At 37.4% G+C, this 21,591-nt stretch overlaps 1 protein-coding gene across 2 annotated transcripts in view; it reads left to right on the forward strand.

The window, feature by feature from the left end:
• The window catches only part of LOC137420545 (dedicator of cytokinesis protein 1), a gene marked incomplete in the record, with an annotated part of 615,378 nt that overhangs the window by 412,070 nt on the left and 181,717 nt on the right, over positions 1-21,591 (forward strand). For both annotated transcript variants that reach the window (XM_078772553.1, XM_078772554.1), the window contains 2 exon segments: positions 15,180-15,265; positions 20,504-20,660. In XM_078772553.1, the coding sequence (XP_078628679.1) occupies positions 15,180-15,265; positions 20,504-20,660 (243 nt within the window).

The raw sequence follows: 21,591 nt of genomic DNA on the forward strand, positions 1-21,591 counted from the left end.
GAGCAGGGACATCGGGAGATGTGTGGGAGGGAGAGGGCTTGGGGGGGGGGCGCAGGATAGGTATAAAACGCAAGGACACCAAGGACTTCCAGGAAAGAAGTCGGCACCTCAAAAAGTGGATCTGGGGTGAAATTAGCGGGGGTAGAAAAGATCAAGGTTTTGGATTGGGGAAGATAAGAGATGGTGGTGAACAGTTGTTTTAAAGACCTGGAGGGAGGAGTGGGATTGAAGAGAGCGAGGGAGTTTGTTCCAGAGGCGAGAGAAAAGAGGAATGAAGGAGTGAAGGTGAGCAGAGAGTCTTGATTTTGGCAGTTTAACCATAAGAGGGTTGCAGGCAGATCTTGTGCGACCTGCAGGAATATTTGGGGGACAGAGCCCAGAGTGAGCTGGGGGGAGCAAGGCCGGAGAGGAGTCGGTAGAAGACGGAAAGACCACCAACTGTGTGTTGCAGTGTCTGCATGTATGCGTGTACTCAGGTTTGCATGTACTCATGACATGGGTGTCTGCATGTACTCGTGACATGGGTGTCTGCATGTACTCGTGTATGTGTGTCTGCATGTTATTCTGTACATGTGTCTGCATGTACGCATGTCTACATGTATGTATGTTTGTATGTATGTATACATGTATGCGTTTACTCATGTACAGTCACGTGAAAAAGTACACACCATGTAAAGTTTTGACGTTTTCAACATATTTCAACATACAGCTATCTGATCTTCATTTCAACAATATGGATAGATAAAGGTGATATAATATAACAAATACCATGAAACATTTACATTTTGTATTCCATTGTATAATTTAAATAAACATCAATGCAAATTTCGCATGTGGAAAAAGTAAGTACACCCCTACATTTATCACGACTTCAAATACCTAAAATTAGAATCAGGTGCACCAGATCAGGTGCAAATGATTAGAACATCGTTAGAGAGGATCTTGGAGGAACCTGTCTTATTTAAACCTCAGACATTTAGTTTGGTTTGCTCCTTGTTGTTGAAGTGTGCGACGTCACCTTGCATAGATCAAAAGAGCTCTCTGAGGCCTTCAGAAAGAAGGTTATAGATGCCTACGAGTCTGGGAAGGGATTTAAAAAGATCTCCAAACAATTTGAAATCAATCATTCGACTGTCCGGAAGATCATCTACAAGTGGAGAAGATTCCAAACAACTGCCAACTTGTTCAGGCCAGGCCGCCCCAGCAAGTTCAGCCCGAGAGCAGACCGCAAGATGCTGAAAGAAGTCTCTAAGAACCCCAGAATGTCATCACGGGACCGACAGGTAGCTTTTGCCACTGTTGATGACAAAGTGCACGAGTCTGCCATTAGAAAGTGGCTGCACAAATTTGATCTACATGGGAGGTGTGCCAGGAGGAAACCTTCGCTGTCCAGAAAGAACATCAGGGCAAGACTAAAGTTTGCCAATGAACACCTGGGCAAAGACCAGGACTTCTGGAACAATGTGCTCTGGACAGAAGAGTCAAAGGTAGAGCTATTTGGCCGCATTACCAGAAGACATGTTTGGCGAAAACCAAAGACAGCATTTGACCACAAGAACCTGATACCAACTGTAAAGCATGGTGGTGGAAATATTAAGGTTTGGGGCAGCTTTGCTGCATCAGGGCCTGGGCAGCTCACCATCATAGAATCCACGATGAATACTTCATTGTACAAGAGGGTGCTTGAGGATAATGTGAGGTCATCTGTCGGAATGTTGAAGCTCAACTGAAGGTGGACCTTGCAACATGACAATGACCCTAAACATACCAGTAAATCCACCAAGGAATGGCTGAAAAGAAAGAAATGGAGGGTTCTGAAATGGCCAAGTCAAAGCCCGGATCTAAATCCCATCAAGATGTTGTGGGGGGATTTGAAACGAGCTGTGCATGCAAGAATGCAATCCAAGAATGCAAGAATGCAACGAAGGTTGGAAAGGGTGGAAATGCGAATGGTTCGGCGGATGTGCGGAGTATCGTTGAGAGAGAGGAAGACAAATGATGAATTGCGAAAGATGATGGGAATAGAGCCTGTGATTGATGCTGTGAAGAGGAACAGGTTGAGATGGTTTGGTCATGTGTTGAGGAAGGATGAAAGTGACTGGTTGAGAAGAGTGATGGAAATGAATGTAGAAGGAAGTAGAAGACAGGGAAGACCGAGAAAGACTTGGCTAAAGATGGTGGAAGAAGAAATGCGGGCAAGCGGGTTAACAAGGAGAGATGCAGAAAATAGGGCAAAATGGAGAAGATTGTCATGGGGACCGCAAGGCTAACCCCCGCTCTAGCAGGGAAAATGGCCTTTAAAATGCATGTTGTTGTTGTTGTTGTTGTTGTGCATGCAAGAAACCCCTCAAACATCGCACAGCTGAAAGAATTCTGCATGGAGGAGTGGGTAAACTTTCTCCCAGTCGATGTCAGAGACTGGTAGACAGTTATAAGAAACGCCTACTTGAGGTTGTTTCTGCCAAAGTGGGCAATACCACCTATGAGAGCCAGGGGTGTACTTACTTTTTCCACATGCGAAATTTGCATTTATGTTTATTTAAATTATACAATGGACTACAAAATGTAAATTGTTTCATGATATTTGTTATATTATATCACCTTTATCTATCAATATTGTTGAAATGAAGATCAAATAGCTGTCTGTTGAAATATGTTGAAAAAGTCAAAACTTTACATGGGGTCTACTTACTTTTTCACGTGACTGTATGTGTGTACGTGTGTCTGCATGTGCTTCTGTACTTGTGTCTGCGTGTATGTGTGTCTGTGTGTACGAGTGTCTGGGTGGTGTCTGCTTGTCTGTACAGGTGTACGCCTGTCTGCGTGTGCTTGGATTTGCATGTACACGTGTGTGTGCATGTATCTACGTGCACTCCTGTCTGCATGTATGCATGTCTGTGTGCACATGTGCCTTTTTTTGTGTGGTGTACTCGGGTCTGTGTGTGTGCGTGCCTGTGTTTAGGTGGGTCCGCATGTACACGTGTCTGTGTGTACATGGGTCCGCATGTACACATGTCCCTTGTGTACGCATGTCTCTGTGTACGCGTGTCTCTGTGTACATGAGTTTTTAGGTACGCGAGTCTGTGTGTATACGGGTCTACATGTACGCGTGTTTCTGTATACGCGAGTTTGTCGGTACGCGAGTCTGTGTGTATATGGGTCTGTGTGTACACGGGTCCACATGTCTGAGTGTAGTGCAGTACGCATTTTATTTGTTGGAGGCTCCAGTCATGGACTATATGGCCCTCATCGAGGCCAGGCCTTAAATAAAAGAGAACAAAACTGTATGAAGAAAAGTGTATGAAGAAAAGTGTTTGATGAAATGTTTGTGATGAGAAGTGTGTGATGAGAAGTGTGTGATGAAAAGTGTGTGATGAAAAGTGTGTGATGAAAACTGTGTGATGAAAACTGTGTGATGAAAACTGTGTGATGAAAACTGTGTGATGAAAAGTGTGTGATGAAAAGTGTGTGAAGAAAAGTTTATGATGAAAAGTTTATGATGAAAAGTGTGTGATGAAAAGTGTGTGATGAAAACTGTGTGATGAAAAGTGTGTGAAGAAAAGTTTATGATGAAAAGTTTGTGATGAAAAGTGTGTGATGAAAAGTGTGTGATGAAAAGTTTATGATGAAAAGTTTATGATGAAAAGTTTATGATGAAAAGTGTGTGATGAAAAGTTTATGATGAAAAGTGTGTGATGAAAAGTGTGTGATGAAAAGTGTGTGATGAAAAGTTTATGATGAAAAGTTTATGATGAAAAGTGTGTGATGAAAAGTGTATGATGAAAAGTGTATGATGAAAAGTGTGTGATGAAAAGTGTATGATGAAAAGTGTGTGATGAAAAGTGTGTGATGAAAAGTTTATGATGAAAAGTGTGTGATGAAAAGTGTGTGATGAAAAGTGTGTGATGAAAAGGGTGTTATAAAAAGTGTGTGATGAAAAGTTTATGATGAAAAGTTTGTGATGAAAAGTGTGTGATGAAAAGTGTGTGATGAAAAGTGTGTGATGAAAAGTGTATGATGAAAAGTGTATGATGAAAAGTGTGTGATGAAAAGTGTATGATGAAAAGTGTGTGATGAAAAGTGTGTGATGAAAAGTGTGTGATGAAAAGTGTGTGATGAAAAGTGTGTGATGAAAAGTGTGTGATGAAAAGTGTGTGATGAAAAGTGTGTGATGAAAAGTGTATGATGAAAAGTGTGTGATGAAAAGTGTGTGATGAAAAGTGTATGATGAAAAGTGTATGATGAAAAGTGTGTGATGAAAAGTGTGTGATGAAAAGTGTATGATGAAAAGTGTATGATGAAAAGTGTGTGATGAAAAGTGTATGATGAAAAGTGTATGATGAAAAGTGTGTGATGAAAAGTGTGTGATGAAAAGTGTATGATGAAAAGTGTATGATGAAAAGTGTGTTATGAAAAGTGTATGATGAAAAGTGTATGATGAAAAGTGTGTGATGAAAAGTGTGTGATGAAAAGTTTATGATGAAAAGTGTGTGATGAAAAGTGTGTGATGAAAAGTGTGTGATGAAAAGTGTGTTATAAAAAGTGTGTGATGAAAAGTTTATGATGAAAAGTTTGTGATGAAAAGTGTGTGATGAAAAGTGTGTGATGAAAAGTGTGTGATGAAAAGTGTATGATGAAAAGTGTATGATGAAAAGTGTGTGATGAAAAGTGTATGATGAAAAGTGTGTGATGAAAAGTGTGTGATGAAAAGTTTATGATGAAAAGTGTGTGATGAAAAGTGTGTGATGAAAAGTGTGTGATGAAAAGTGTGTGATGAAAAGTGTGTGATGAAAAGTGTATGATGAAAAGTGTGTGATGAAAAGTGTGTGATGAAAAGTGTATGATGAAAAGTGTATGATGAAAAGTGTGTGATGAAAAGTGTGTGATGAAAAGTGTATGATGAAAAGTGTATGATGAAAAGTGTGTGATGAAAAGTGTATGATGAAAAGTGTATGATGAAAAGTGTGTGATGAAAAGTGTGTGATGAAAAGTGTATGATGAAAAGTGTATGATGAAAAGTGTGTTATGAAAAGTGTATGATGAAAAGTGTATGATGAAAAGTGTGTGATGAAAAGTGTGTGATGAAAAGTGTATGATGAAAAGTGTATGATGAAAAGTGTGTGATGAAAAGTGTGTGATGAAAAGTTTATGATGAAAAGTGTGATGAAAAGTGTGTGATGAAAAGTGTGTGATGAAAAGTGTGTGATGATAAGTGTGATGAAAAGTGTGTGATGAAAAGTGTATGATGAAAAGTGTATGATGAAAAGTGTATGATGAAAAGTGTGTGATGAAAAGTTTATGATGAAAAGTTTATGATGAAAAGTGTATGATGAAAAGTGTGTGATGAAAAGTTTATGATGAAAAGTTTATGATGAAAAGTTTATGATGAAAAGTTTATGATGAAAAGTGTATGATGAAAAGTGTGTGATGAAAAGTTTATGATGAAAAGTTTATGATGAAAAGTTTATGATGAAAAGTTTATGATGAAAAGTGTGTGATGAAAAGTTTATGATGAAAAGTTTATGATGAAAAGTTTATGATGAAAAGTGTGTGATGAAAAGTGTGTGATGAAAAGTGTGTGATGAAAAGTGTGTGATGAAAAGTGTAAGATGAAAAGTGTGTGATGAAAAGTTTATGATGAAAAGTTTATGATGAAAAGTTTATGATGAAAAGTTTATGATGAAAGGTTTATGATGAAAAGTGTGTGATGAAAAGTTTATGATGAAAAGTGTGTGATGAAAAGTTTATGAAAAAGGTTTATGATGAAAGGTTTATGATGAAAAGTGTGTGATGAAAAGTTTATGATGAAAAGTGTATGATGAAAAGTGTGTGATGAAAAGTTTATGATGAAAGGTTTATGATGAAAGGTTTATGATGAAAAGTGTGTGATGAAAAGTTTATGATGAAAAGTGTATGATGAAAAGTGTGTGATGAAAAGTTTATGATGAAAAGTTTATGATGAAAAGTTTATGATGAAAAGTTTATGATGAAAAGTGTATGATGAAAAGTGTGTGATGAAAAGTTTATGATGAAAAGTTTATGATGAAAAGTTTATGATGAAAAGTGTGTGATGAAAAGTTTATGATGAAAAGTGTGTGATGAAAAGTTTATGATGAAAAGTGTGTGATGAAAAGTTTATGATGAAAGGTTTATGATGAAAAGTGTTTGATGAAATGTTTATGATGAAAAGTTTATGATGAAAAGTGTGTGATGAAAAGTTTATGATGAAAGGTTTATGATGAAAAGTTTATGATGAAAAGTTTATGATGAAAAGTGTGTGATGAAAAGTGTGTGATGAAAAGTTTATGATGAAAGGTTTATGATGAAAAGTGTTTGATGAAAAGTTTGTGATGAAAAGTGTGTGATGAAAAGTTTATGATGAAAGGTTTATGATGAAAAGTGTTTGATGAAAAGTTTGTGATGAAAAGTGTGTGATGAAAAGTTTATGATGAAAAGTGTGTGATGAAAAGTTTGTGATGAAAAGTGTGTGATGAAAAGTGTGTGATGAAAAGTTTATGATGAAAGGTGTGTGATGAAAAGTGTGTGATGAAAAGTGTGTGATGAAAAGTTTATGATGAAAAGTGTGTGATGAAAAGTTTGTGATGAAAAGTTTATGATGAAAAGTTTATGATGAAAAGTTTATGATGAAAAGTGTGTGATGAAAAGTGTGTGATGAAAAGTTTATGATGAAAGGTTTATGATGAAAAGTGTTTGATGAAAAGTTTGTGATGAAAAGTGTGTGATGAAAAGTTTATGATGAAAGGTTTATGATGAAAAGTGTTTGATGAAAAGTTTGTGATGAAAAGTGTGTGATGAAAAGTTTATGATGAAAAGTGTGTGATGAAAAGTTTGTGATGAAAAGTGTGTGATGAAAAGTGTGTGATGAAAAGTTTATGATGAAAGGTTTATGATGAAAGGTTTATGATGAAAAGTTTATGATGAAAGGTTTATGATGAAAAGTGTGTGATGAAAGGTTTGTGATGAAAAGTGTGTGATGAAAAGTTTGTGATGAAAAGTGTGTGATGAAAAGTGTGTGATGAAAAGTTTATGATGAAAAGTGTGTGATGAAAAGTTTATGATGAAAGGTTTATGATGAAAGGTTTATGATGAAAAGTGTGTGATGAAAAGTTTATGATGAAAAGTTTATGATGAAAAGTGTGTGATGAAAAGTTTATGATGAAAAGTTTATGATGAAAAGTTTATGATGAAAAGTTTATGATGAAAAGTGTGTGATGAAAAGTTTATGATGAAAAGTTTATGATGAAAAGTTTATGATGAAAAGTTTATGATGAAAAGTTTATGATGAAAAGTTTATGATGAAAAGTTTATGATGAAAAGTTTATGATGAAAAGTTTATGATGAAAAGTTTATGATGAAAAGTTTGTGATGAAAAGTGTGTGATGAAAAGTGTGTGATGAAAAGTTTATGATGAAAAGTGTGTGATGAAAAGTGTGTGATGAAAAGTGTGTGATGAAAAGTGTGTGATGAAAAGTGTGTGATGAAAAGTTTGTGATGAAAAGTTTATGATGAAAAGTTTATGATGAAAAGTTTATGATGAAAAGTGTACGATGAAAAGTGTGTGATGAAAAGTGTGTGATGAAAAGTGTGTGATGAAAAGTGTGTGATGAAAAGTATGTGTGAAAAGTGTGTGATGAAAAGTGTGTGATGAAAAGTGTGTGATGAAAAGTTTATGATGAAAAGTGTGTGATGAAAAGTGTGTGATGAAAAGTGTGTGATGAAAAGTTTATGATGAAAAGTTTATGATGAAAAGTTTATGATGAAAAGTTTATGATGAAAAGTGTGTGATGAAAAGTGTGATGAAAAGTGTGTGATGAAAAGTATGTGTGAAAAGTGTGTGATGAAAATTGTGTGATGAAAAGTGTGTGATGAAAAGTTTATGATGAAAAGTGTGTGATGAAAAGTTTGTGATGAAAAGTGTGTGATGAAAAGTGTGTGATGAAAAGTGTGTGATGAAAAGTGTGTGATGAAAAGTGTGTGATGAAAAGTGTGTGATGAAAAGTTTATGATGAAAAGTTTATGATGAAAAGTTTGTGATGAAAAGTGTGTGATGAAAAGTTTATGATGAAAAGTGTGTGATGAAAAGTGTGTGATGAAAAGTGTGTGATGAAAAGGGTGTGATGTTTCTTTGTAAGGAAGAGAGGTTGAAGGAAGCCCGGTAACTATAGTCTCAGTGAGACATAAAGTAAGACCAGCAGTCCTGACACGGAGAGTGTAAGATGGTTCCGGGCACCACTTTAACGCTCATAAGTCAGGACGGTAGTCGTATCCTGGGAGGTTGCTTTCCACAACCGACTACCTGAGCATGTCTGTGTGAATTCAGGCATCAGCTCTGCTTTAAACTGCACCATCGTGGTTCCCATTGTTTGATGTTATTGAAATCTGATGATAAATTAGCTGTAACTCGAAGGCAAACAAACCACAGTTGTGGACAACAGTGATTGAGCAATGTGAAAACAATTGGTTATACCATCAGGTTGTTTACCATTGGTTATACCATCAAATTGTTTACCATTGGTTATACCATCAAATTGTTTACCATTGGTTATACCATCAAATTGTTTTCCATTAGTTATACCATCAGATTGTTTACCATTAGTTATACCATCAGGTTGTTTACCATTGGTTATACCATCAAATTGTTTACCATTAGTTATACCAACAGGTTGTTTACCATTAGTTATACCATCAGGTTGTTTACCATTGGTTATACCATCATGTTGTTTAGTATTGGTTATATCATCAGGATGTTTAGTATTGGTTATACCCTCAGGTTGTTTACCATTGGTTATACCATCATGTTGTTTAGTATTGGTTATATCATCAGGATGTTTAGTATTGGTTATACCATCAGGTTGTTTACCATTGGTTATACCATCATGTTGTTTAGTATTGGTTATATCATCAGGATGTTTAGTATTGGTTATACCATCAGGTTGTTTACCATTGGTTATACCATCAAATTGTTTTCCATTAGTTATACCATCAGATTGTTTACCATTAGTTATACCATCAGGTTGTTTACCATTGGTTATACCATCAAATTGTTTACCATTAGTTATACCAACAGGTTGTTTACCATTAGTTATACCATCAGGTTGTTTACCATTGGTTATACCATCAAATTGTTTACCATTAGTTATACCAACAGGTTGTTTACCATTAGTTATACCATCAGGTTGTTTACCATTGGTTATACCATCATGTTGTTTAGTATTGGTTATATCATCAGGATGTTTAGTATTGGTTATACCATCAGGTTGTTTACCATTGGTTATACCATCAGGTTGTTTACCATTAGTTATACCATCAGGTTGTTTACCATTAGTTATACCATCAGGTTGTTTACCATTAGTTATACCATCATGTTGTTTAGTATTGGTTATACCATCATGTTGTTTAGTATTGGTTATACCATCAGGATGTTTAGTATTGGTTATACCATCATGTTGTTTAGTATTGGTTATATCATCAGGATGTTTAGTATTGGTTATACCATCATGTTGTTTAGTATTGGTTATACCATCAGGTTGTTTAGTATTAGTTATACCATCAGGTTGTTTAGTATTGGTTATACCATCAGGATGTTTAGTCTTAGTTATACCATCAGGATGTTTAGTATTAGTTATACCATCAGGATGTTTAGTATTAGTTATACCATCAGGTTGTTTAGTATTAGTTATACCATCAGGTTGTTTAGTATTGGTTATACCATCAGGTTGTTTAGTATTAGTTATACCATCAGGATGTTTAGTATTAGTTATACCATCAGGTTGTTTAGTATTAGTTATACCATCAGGATGTTTAGTATTAGTTATACCATCAGGATGTTTAGTATTAGTTATACCATCAGGTTGTTTAGTATTAGTTATACCATCAGGATGTTTAGTATTAGTTATACCATCAGGATGTTTAGTATTAGTTATACCATCAGGTTGTTTAGTATTAGTTATACCATCAGGTTGTTTAGTATTGGTTATACCATCAGGTTGTTTAGTATTTGTTATACCATCAGGATGTTTAGTATTAGTTATACCATCAGGTTGTTTAGTATTGGTTATACCATCAGGATGTTTAGTATTAGTTATACCATCAGGATGTTTAGTATTAGTTATACCATCAGGATGTTTTGTATTAGTTATACCATCAGGATGTTTAGTATTGGTTATACCATCAGGATGTTTAGTATTAGTTATACCATCAGGATGTTTAGTATTAGTTATACCATCAGGTTGTTCAGTATTAGTTATACCATCAGGATGTTTAGTATTAGTTATACCATCAGGTTGTTTAGTATTAGTTATACCATCAGGTTGTTTAGTATTGGTTATACCATCAGGATGTTTAGTATTGGTTATACCATCAGGATGTTTAGTATTGGTTATACCATCAGGTTGTTTAGTATTGGTTATACCATCAGGATGTTTAGTATTAGTTATACCATCAGGTTGTTTAGTATTAGTTATACCATCAGGATGTTTAGTATTGGTTATACCATCAGGATGTTCAGTATTGGTTATACCATCAGGTTGTTTAGTATTAGTTATACCATCAGGATGTTTAGTATTAGTTATACCATCAGGATGTTTAGTATTGGTTATACCATCAGGATGTTCAGTATTGGTTATACCATCAGGTTGTTTAGTATTAGTTATACCATCAGGATGTTTAGTATTAGTTATACCATCAGGTTGTTTAGTATTGGTTATACCATCAGGATGTTTAGTATTAGTTATACCATCAGGTTGTTTAGTATTAGTTATACCATCAGGATGTTTAGTATTAGTTATACCATCAGGTTGTTTAGTATTAGTTATACCATCAGGATGTTTAGTATTAGTTATACCATCAGGTTGTTTAGTATTGGTTATACCATCAGGATGTTTAGTATTAGTTATACCATCAGGTTGTTTAGTATTAGTTATACCATCAGGTTGTTTAGTATTAGTTGTACCATCAGGTTGTTTAGTATTGGTTATACCATCAGGTTGTTTAGTATTGGTTATACCATCAGGATGTTTAGTATTAGTTATACCATCAGGTTGTTTAGTATTAGTTATACCATCAGGATGTTTAGTCTTAGTTATACCATCAGGATGTTTAGTATTAGTTATACCATCAGGATGTTTAGTATTAGTTATACCATCAGGTTGTTTAGTATTAGTTATACCATCAGGTTGTTTAGTATTGGTTATACCATCAGGTTGTTTAGTATTAGTTATACCATCAGGATGTTTAGTATTAGTTATACCATCAGGTTGTTTAGTATTAGTTATACCATCAGGATGTTTAGTATTAGTTATACCATCAGGATGTTTAGTATTAGTTATACCATCAGGATGTTTAGTATTAGTTATACCATCAGGTTGTTTAGTATTAGTTATACCATCAGGTTGTTTAGTATTGGTTATACCATCAGGTTGTTTAGTATTGGTTATACCATCAGGATGTTTAGTATTAGTTATACCATCAGGTTGTTTAGTATTTGTTATACCATCAGGATGTTTAGTATTAGTTATACCATCAGGTTGTTTAGTATTGGTTATACCATCAGGATGTTTAGTATTAGTTATACCATCAGGATGTTTAGTATTAGTTATACCATCAGGATGTTTAGTATTAGTTATACCATCAGGTTGTTTAGTATTGGTTATACCATCAGGATGTTTAGTATTAGTTATACCATCAGGTTGTTTAGTATTGGTTATACCATCAGGTTGTTTCGTATTAGTTATACCATCAGGATGTTTAGTATTAGTTATACCATCAGGTTGTTTAGTATTAGTTATACCATCAGGTTGTTTAGTATTGGTTATACCATCAGGTTGTTTAGTATTGGTTATACCATCAGGTTGTTTAGTATTGGTTATACCATCAGGTTGTTTAGTATTAGTTATACCATCAGGTTGTTTAGTATTGGTTATACCATCAGGTTGTTTCGTATTAGTTATACCATCAGGATGTTTAGTATTAGTTATACCATCAGGATGTTTAGTATTAGTTATACCATCAGGATGTTTAGTATTAGTTATACCATCAGGATGTTTAGTATTGGTTATACCATCAGGATGTTTAGTATTAGTTATACCATCAGGTTGTTTAGTATTGGTTATACCATCAGGTTGTTTCGTATTAGTTATACCATCAGGATGTTTAGTATTAGTTATACCATCAGGATGTTTAGTATTAGTTATACCATCAGGTTGTTTAGTATTAGTTATACCATCAGGATGTTTAGTATTAGTTATACCATCAGGTTGTTTAGTATTGGTTATACCATCAGGATGTTTAGTATTAGTTATACCATCAGGTTGTTTAGTATTAGTTATACCATCAGGTTGTTTAGTATTAGTTGTACCATCAGGTTGTTTAGTATTGGTTATACCATCAGGTTGTTTAGTATTGGTTATACCATCAGGATGTTTAGTATTAGTTATACCATCAGGTTGTTTAGTATTAGTTATACCATCAGGATGTTTAGTCTTAGTTATACCATCAGGATGTTTAGTATTAGTTATACCATCAGGATGTTTAGTATTAGTTATACCATCAGGTTGTTTCGTATTAGTTATACCATCAGGTTGTTTCGTATTAGTTATACCATCAGGATGTTTAGTATTAGTTATACCATCAGGATGTTTAGTATTAGTTATACCATCAGGATGTTTAGTATTAGTTATACCATCAGGTTGTTTAGTATTAGTTATACCATCAGGTTGTTTAGTATTGGTTATACCATCAGGATGTTTAGTATTAGTTATACCATCAGGTTGTTTCGTATTAGTTATACCATCAGGATGTTTAGTATTAGTTATACCATCAGGTTGTTTAGTATTGGTTATACCATCAGGATGTTTAGTATTAGTTATACCATCAGATTGTTTAGTATTAGTTATACCATCAGGATGTTTAGTATTAGTTATACCATCAGGTTGTTTCGTATTAGTTATACCATCAGGTTGTTTAGTATTGGTTATACCATCAGGTTGTTTAGTATTGGTTATACCATCAGGATGTTTAGTATTAGTTATACCATCAGATTGTTTAGTATTAGTTATACCATCAGGATGTTTAGTATTGGTTATACCATCAGGATGTTTAGTATTGGTTATACCATCAGGATGTTTAGTATTGGTTATACCATCAGGATGTTTAGTATTGGTTATACCATCAGGATGTTTAGTATTAGTTATACCATCAGATTGTTTAGTATTAGTTATACCATCAGGTTGTTTAGTATTGGTTATACCATCAGGTTGTTTAGTATTGGATATACCATCAGGTTGTTTAGTATTAGTTATACCATCAGGATGTTTAGTATTAGTTATACCATCAGGATGTTTAGTATTGGTTATACCATCAGGATGTTTAGTATTAGTTATACCATCAGGTTGTTTAGTATTAGTTATACCATCAGGATGTTTAGTATTGGTTATACCATCAGGATGTTTAGTATTAGTTATACCATCAGGTTGTTTAGTATTAGTTATACCATCAGGATGTTTAGTATTAGTTATACCATCAGGTTGTTTAGTATTGGTTATACCATCAGGATGTTTAGTATTAGTTATACCATCAGGTTGTTTAGTATTGGTTATACCATCAGGATGTTTAGTATTAGTTATACCATCAGGTTGTTTAGTATTAGTTATACCATCAGGATGTTTAGTATTAGTTATACCATCAGGTTGTTTAGTATTAGTTATACCATCAGGATGTTTAGTATTAGTTAAACCATCAGGATGTTTAGTATTGGTTATACCATCAGGTTGTTTAGTATTAGTTATACCATCAGGTTGTTTAGTATTGGTTATACCATCAGGATGTTTAGTATTAGTTATACCATCAGGTTGTTCAGTATTAGTTATACCATCAGGATGTTTAGTATTAGTTATACCATCAGGATGTTTAGTATTAGTTATACCATCAGGTTGTTTAGTATTGGTTATACCATCAGGATGTTTAGTATTGGTTATACCATCAGGTTGTTTAGTATTGGTTATACCATCAGGATGTTTAGTATTGGTTATACCATCAGGATGTTTAGTATTGGTTATACCATCAGGATGTTTAGTATTAGATATACCATCAGGTTGTTTAGTATTAGTTATACCATCAGGATGTTTAGTATTGGTTATACCATCAGGTTGTTTAGTATTAGATATACCATCAGGTTGTTTAGTATTAGTTATACCATCAGGTTGTTTAGTATTGGTTATACCATCAGGATGTTTAGTATTGGTTATACCATCAGGATGTTTAGTATTGGTTATACCATCAGGTTGTTTAGTATTAGATATACCATCAGGTTGTTTAGTATTAGTTATACCATCAGGTTGTTTAGTATTGGTTATACCATCAGGTTGTTTAGTATTAGTTATACCATCAGGATGTTTAGTATTGGTTATACCATCAGGATGTTTAGTATTGGTTATACCATCAGGATGTTTAGTATTGGTTATACCATCAGGATGTTTAGTATTGGTTATACCATCAGGTTGTTTAGTATTAGTTATACCATCAGGTTGTTTAGTATTGGTTATACCATCAGGATGTTTAGTATTGGTTATACCATCAGGTTGTTTAGTATTAGTTATACCATCAGGTTGTTTAGTATTAGTTATACCATCAGGATGTTTAGTATTGGTTATACCATCAGGTTGTTTAGTATTAGTTATACCATCAGGATGTTTAGTATTAGTTATACCATCAGGATGTTTAGTATTAGTTATACCATCAGGTTGTTTAGTATTAGTTATACCATCAGGTTGTTTAGTATTGGTTATACCATCAGGATGTTTAGTATTGGTTATACCATCAGGTTGTTTAGTATTAGTTATACCATCAGGTTGTTTAGTATTGGTTATACCATCAGGATGTTTAGTATTGGTTATACCATCAGGTTGTTTAGTATTAGTTATACCATCAGGTTGTTTAGTATTGGTTATACCATCAGGTTGTTTAGTATTGGTTATACCATCAGGATGTTTAGTATTGGTTATACCATCAGGATGTTTAGTATTAGTTATACCATCAGGATGTTTAGTATTCGTTATACCATCAGGATGTTTAGTATTAGTTATACCATCAGGATGTTTTTGCTTTTGTCTGTCATTTTGATCACTCCCCGTGCTCGGTGCTCTCTCCCTCTGTTCACGCAGTTTGAGAATGAGATTATTACCAAGCTGGACCACGAGGTGGAAGGAGGCAAAGGAGACGACCAATACAAGGCTCTGTTTGAAAAAATGTACGTTTTGCATTTTCACTCCCAACATGCCGTTAGAAAAACATTGCAGGTGAGTCATTCAAGTTAAGGAATGACGATGTTGTTCATTGATCAAGGTCCGTGTGGTTGGTTTCTCCTTAATGGATCATGAGGAATAAGGGAGACTGAAGAGTTGGATGGCAGTGGCTTCGGGGGATGGGGGTTTGGTGGGTGAGGGGATTGGGGATTTTTTGTGATGACAGGATGAGTTGCTTGGGGGTTTTGAGGGAATTTTGAGGGAACAAACTTCCCTGCAAATATCTGCTGCTCTTCTTCTGCTCCAATCGGTTCTTCTGATCATGTGCTTGTTAAAGTGGACATCTCTCTGGCCATTCTCAGAGAGCCTCCTCAGCGCCGACGAGTCTGGCATTTCACTCTGGCCGACTGGCACGGTCTGCAAGCAGCCATCAATCATCTGGACTGGTCTCCCATCTCCACTACCTCTGACATCAATTCTTCCTGGGAATTCTTCCAAAGCAAACTGCTCTCTCTCATGCACAGATTTATCCCATCTCGTCTTCAGTTGTCTTACCCTTCCTCCCGTCCATGGTACACTGAATCTTGTGGTGAGGCAGTTGCCCTGAAACAACTTGCCTTTGCCTCTTGGAAGGCTAATCCAACTGAAGGCAATCTCAGTTCCTTCCACCAAGCTCGAAACAAGTGTGTTTCTACCCTCATGAGTGCCAGGAAGCACTATCTCTCCACACTCAAGAATGAACTCTCAAACCTGTCTCCTTCCTCCAAATCCTGGTGGCGTCTGGTCAAATCCGTTTCTGGTGTTTGTTCCCCCTCCATTCCCTCCCTTACCTCAAATGGCTACACAGTTGACACTGCACACTACAAAGCCGAATGCCTCAACTCTGTGTTTGCCTCAAAATCTTGTGTCCCAAACCCATCTCTCTCTGTTCCCACCTTTCCCAGTCGAACCCAACTGCTCCTGGACTCTGTCCCCTTCTCTCCTGACAAGGTGGAGGAATTTTTGTCAAACCTCGACTCTGATTCTGCAACTGGACCAGACGACATCAGCCCACGGGTCCTAAAATCCTGCTCTGCCGCTCTATCTCACCCTCTCTCTGTTCTTTTCACACTCTCTTTTGCTCCTGGTCATCTGCCAGCATCTTGAAAATCAGCAAACATTACTGCTTTACACAAAAAGGTGCAAAAATAGATCCTTGCAACTTTAGACCAATCAGCCTGCTTCCAACTATCAGCAAAGTCATGGAATCCATCATTGCTTCGGACATCAAATCCTTCCTCTTCTCCAATGGCTTGATCTCTGATCATCAATTTGGATTCAGACCAGGTCACTCTACTCTGGACATGTTGCTTCTGCTGTCTCAACAATGGATGGAGGTCCTCAATGCCAAACAGGAAATCAGAGCTGTCTCACTTGACATCGGGAAAAGGGGGGCATTAAGCTCCAGGGGGAATTAGGCTCCACTACATTGTAAATGCATTTTATAATAACTTCCTGTACAAGAAAACTCATTCTGATTGGTTCTTGAGTCACTTGAGAACATGACCGGTGTATCATTTATAAAATATAATCCAATTACAATGTAGTGGAGTCTAATGCCCCCTGGAGATTAATGCCCCCTGCCCTATCGCATGCCTTCGATACGGTCTGGCATCCAGCTCTGCTCACCAAACTCTCCTCCTATGGTATCTATGGAAATCTCCACGCATGGCTTGCGGACTTCCTCTCTGGTCATAGTCAACGTGTGGCCCTAAATGGATTTCTCTCATCTCCCCTTCCTGTTCTGGCTGGAGTTCCCCAAAGAAATGTTCTGGGCCCTGTGCTATTTCTGGTCTTCATCAATGATCTCTCCGACTCTCTGGAAAATCCTCTCTATATCTTTGCTGATGACTCCACTCTCTGCCGCTCCATTCCTTAACCCTCAGATCGGCAGTCTGCAGCCTCCTCACTCTCTGCAGACCTGGACAAAATCACAGACTGGTCAAACAAGTGGAACATGTCTTTCAATCCTGACAAATCCCACACTCTTACTATGTCTCTCCGAAAAGACCGACTGGAAAACCCTCCCATCTACTTTCTCAACAATCCTCTCCAAGAAGTTCTGTCGCTCAAGCTTTTGGGTCTCACTATCTGCCATGATCTTTCTTGGGAAAACCACATTTCCAAGCTGGCCTCCAAAGCCAGTCGCCGACTGGGCATCCTCCGTCGAGCGAAGTCCTTTCTTGGCACACCTGAGCTCATCACCACATACAAGGCTTTCATCCGCAGCTCAATGGAATACTGTTCCCATCCCGTCTGGGCTGGTGCTCCTGCCTCACACCTAGCTCGGCTTCACGCTGTTGAAACCAAAGCTTTCAGAATCATTGGAATCTCCTGCGATGAAACTAACTCCGAGGGCCTTTCACTCACTCACCGCAGGCAGGTTGGTGGTCTTTCTGTCTTCTCCCAACTCCGCTCCGGCCTTGCTACCCCAGCTCTCTCTGTGCTCTGTCCCCCCAAATATTCCTTTAGATCGCACAAGATCTGCCAACAACAACATGCCTCTTATGGTTAAACTGCCAAAATCTAGGCCCTCTGCTCACCTTCACTCTTTCATTCCTCTTTTCTCCCACCTCAGGAACAAACTCCCCCTCTCCCTTCAATCCCACTCCTCCCTCCAGGTCTTTAAAACAGCTGTTCACCACCATCTCTTATCTTCCCCCATCCAAAACCTTGATCTTTTCTACCCCCGCTAATTCACCCCAGATCCACTTTTTTGAAATTCCAACTTCTTTCCTGGAAGTCCTTGCAGTGTCCATATGTTTTATACCTCTCCCACCTCCCCCCAAGCCCTCTCCCTCCCACAGTTCTCTCGATGTCCCTGCTCTCAAATGTTGTGTTTGTGTCCTTCCCCCTCCCTCCCTATCTTGTGTTCCGCTCCCATTATTTTGTGTTTTATGTGTCTGTTTGACTTTTTGTGTGATTAATAATAATAATAATAATACATTTATTTTATATAGCACTTTTCAGGGAGCCCAAAGACGCTTTGACAGAGTGCAAAACATAATGCATAGCAAAACAAATTAATGTTAGCTCTTTCATGAGCCTCGATGTTGTATACAAAAAAAAATAAAAAAATAGGGGGCATTAAGGGGTTGGAGGTTCGGGGGAATTGGTTCTTAATCACCTTCAGAAATTATTCATCACACCCCTTGACTTTTTCACATTTTGTTGTTCCAGCCTGAATTTAAAATGGATTGAATTGAGATTTTTTTTGTCACTGATCTACACATATTACCCCATAATGTCAAAGTGGATTTTTTTTTTTTTAATTTCTTTTGCAAAATAATTAAAAATAAAAAGTTTAAATGTCTTGAGTCAAGTATTCAACCCCTTTGCTATGACACTCCAAATTTAGCTCAGGTGCAGCCAATTTCCTTTGATCTTCCTTGAGATGACTCTGCAACTTCATTGGAGTCTACCTGTGGCCAATTCAATTGATTGGACATGATTTATAAAGAAACACACCTTTCTATTTTAGGTCCCACAGTTGACAGTGCAAGTGAGATCAGAAACTCTACCATGAAGTCCAAGGACTTTTTACAAGGACTTTTCTACCCTTGTTAATCCACCTTTTTCAAATTCCATTTTCTTTCGTGAAAGTCCTCTTCGTGTCCATTTATTTATACCATGTACCCCTCAACCCCCCAGCCCTATCCCTTCCACAGATCTCCTGATGTCCCTGTTCTCTATTGTTGTACTTCCCTCTCTCTTTCCCTCCTGTCCCTTTATTTTATGTTCTGTGTGTTAGGTCTTACACGAGCCTCGACTTAGTATACAAAACAAAGAAAAGGACTGTCCGTAGAACTCCAAGATAGAATTGTGAGGAGGCAAAGATCTGGTGAAGGGTATAAAACAATTTCTAGAGTGTTGAATGTTCTCAAGAGCACAGGGAGCTCCATCATTAGGAAATGGAAACAATATGGAACTAGGCAGATTTCCTAGAGCTGGCTCTCCAACCAAACTGAGCAACCTGGCAAGAAAGACCTTTGTCATGGAAATGGCGAATAACCCAATGACCACTGACCGAACTACAGAGTTCCTTGGATGGGAGAACCTGCTGGACAAACAACAGTGTCTGCTTCCTCTTCTTCCTATACTCACTGTTCATTCGTTTTTGTTTTTAATGAAGCCTTAAAAGTCACAAGGCTCTATTTCCAGCAAACAAAAATGCTAAAAAGTATGAAATTTAATTTGAACGTTCCAGTAAAAGTGAAAACATTTTGCTACCTAGGATACATGTTGAATGGAGAAGGTGGATCAGACTCGGCAACGGTTGCGAGAGTGAGATATGCATGGAAGAAGTTTCGGGAACTGAGTGGCGTGCTGACGAGGAGGGGAGTGTTGCTGAAACTGAAGGGAAAGGTGTATGCTGCATGTGTGAGAAGTGTTATGATGCGAATGGTTCGGTGGATGTGCAGAGTATCATTGAGAGAGAGAAAGACAAATGATGAATTGCGAAAGATGATGGGAATAGAGCCTGTGATTGATGCTGTCAAGAGGAACAGGTTGAGATGGTTTGGTCATGTGTTGAGGAAGGATGAAAGTGACTGGTTGAGAAGAGTGATGGAAATGAATGTAGAAGGAAGCAGAGGACGGGGAAGACCGAGAAAGACTTGGCTAAAGATGGTGGAAGAAGAAATGCGGGCAAGGGGCTTAACAAGGGGAGATGCAGAAAATAGGGCAAAATGGAGAAGATTGTCATGGGGACCGCAAGGCTAACCCCCTCTCTAGCAGGGAAAATGGCCTTAAAATGCCTGTTGTGTGTTGTCGTCCTAAAAGGGAAGCCAAATGGAAAAGCTGATCATGCCTCCTGGCTATCCAAAGCATACAAGATTATGAAAAGAGAGAGAAACAAAGATGTTTTGTAAATTTGGAATAGAATGTTGCATGGGGTCATTGTTTGAAGGACACCAACACTGCATGGGAAGGAAATTGTGATCATTTCCGTGGTTCGTTCAAACTGCACCTCATTGCGAAAGGGACCAAGAGCAACGTCTTATCGGGTTTATGACGTCTGCGACGTGTTGTACGAGCCTCCCAGGGCTTCCATGTGCTCCTGTTCCGGAACTCTTCCATATGTATCCGACCTTTTATGTTTGCTTAAATCGGTCCCCACTGACATGACTGTTTTGTCATAACATGAACCGTGATCAGTTATTGTACCGTGTCTGCTCTGCTCCTTACTTTTCCGTATTGTGCAGTCTGTTGGACAGCTGTCGAAAGCACAAGTACCTCGCGACCCCGGGGGAGAAATTCGTCACCGTGGTAAAGCGGCTGTTGGAGCGACTGCTGGACTACCGCATGATAATGAATGATGAAAACATGGAGGATCGAATGAGTTGTACAGTGAACCTGCTGGTTAGTCGTGCAATCCAGATTCATTGTCTTAGCTGTGAACATTCCATGTTGGAATGTTGGAGAAACGTTTTTGCTTTATAAATTACAGCCGTGGCCAAAAATGTTGGCACCCTTGCGCTTTTTTCAAATAACTCACAATTTTCTCTAAAAATAAGTTGAAATTGACAAAAGTATTTGGTCTCCACAATTCTTTATTTCACTGTTAACATTACAGAACATTTCTATTTGATTCAGAACTTTTGATTCAGTTGAGCCGAATGCCTCAACTCTGTGTTTGCCTCAAAATCTTTAGTCCCAAACCCATCTCTCTCTGTTCCCACCTTTCCCAGTCGAACCCAACTGCTCCTGGACTCTGTGTCCTTCTCTCCTGACAAGGTGGAGGAGTTTTTGTCAAACCTCGACTCTGATTCTGCAACTGGACCAGACGGCATCAGCCCACGGGTCCTAAAATCCTGCTCTGCCGCTCTATCTCACCCTCTCTCTGTTCTTTTCACCCTATCTTTTGCTCAAGGTCATCTGCCAGCATCCTGGAAATCAGCAAACATTACCGCTTTACACAAAAAAGGTGCAAAAACAGATCCTTGCAACTACAGACCAATCAGCCTGCTCCCAATTATCAGCAAAGTCATGGAATCCATCATTGCTTCGGATATGAAATCTTTCCTCTTCTCCAATGGCTTGATCTCTGATCATCAATTTGGATTCAGACCAGGTCACTCTACTCTGGACATCCTGCTTCTCCTGTCTCAACAATGGATGGAGGTCCTCAATGCCAAACAGGAAATCAGAGCTGTCTCCCTTGACATATCACATGCCTTCGATACGGTCTGGCACCCAGCTCTGCTCACCAAACTCTACTCCTATGGTATCCATGGAAATCTCCATGCATGGCTTGCGGACTTCCTCTCTGGTCGTAGTCAACGTGTGGCCC

The sequence above is a fragment of the Myxine glutinosa genome, chromosome 2, assembly GCF_964187855.1.
Source record: "Myxine glutinosa chromosome 2, kmMyxGlut1.1, whole genome shotgun sequence".
NCBI classification, from domain to species: domain Eukaryota; kingdom Metazoa; phylum Chordata; class Myxini; order Myxiniformes; family Myxinidae; genus Myxine; species Myxine glutinosa.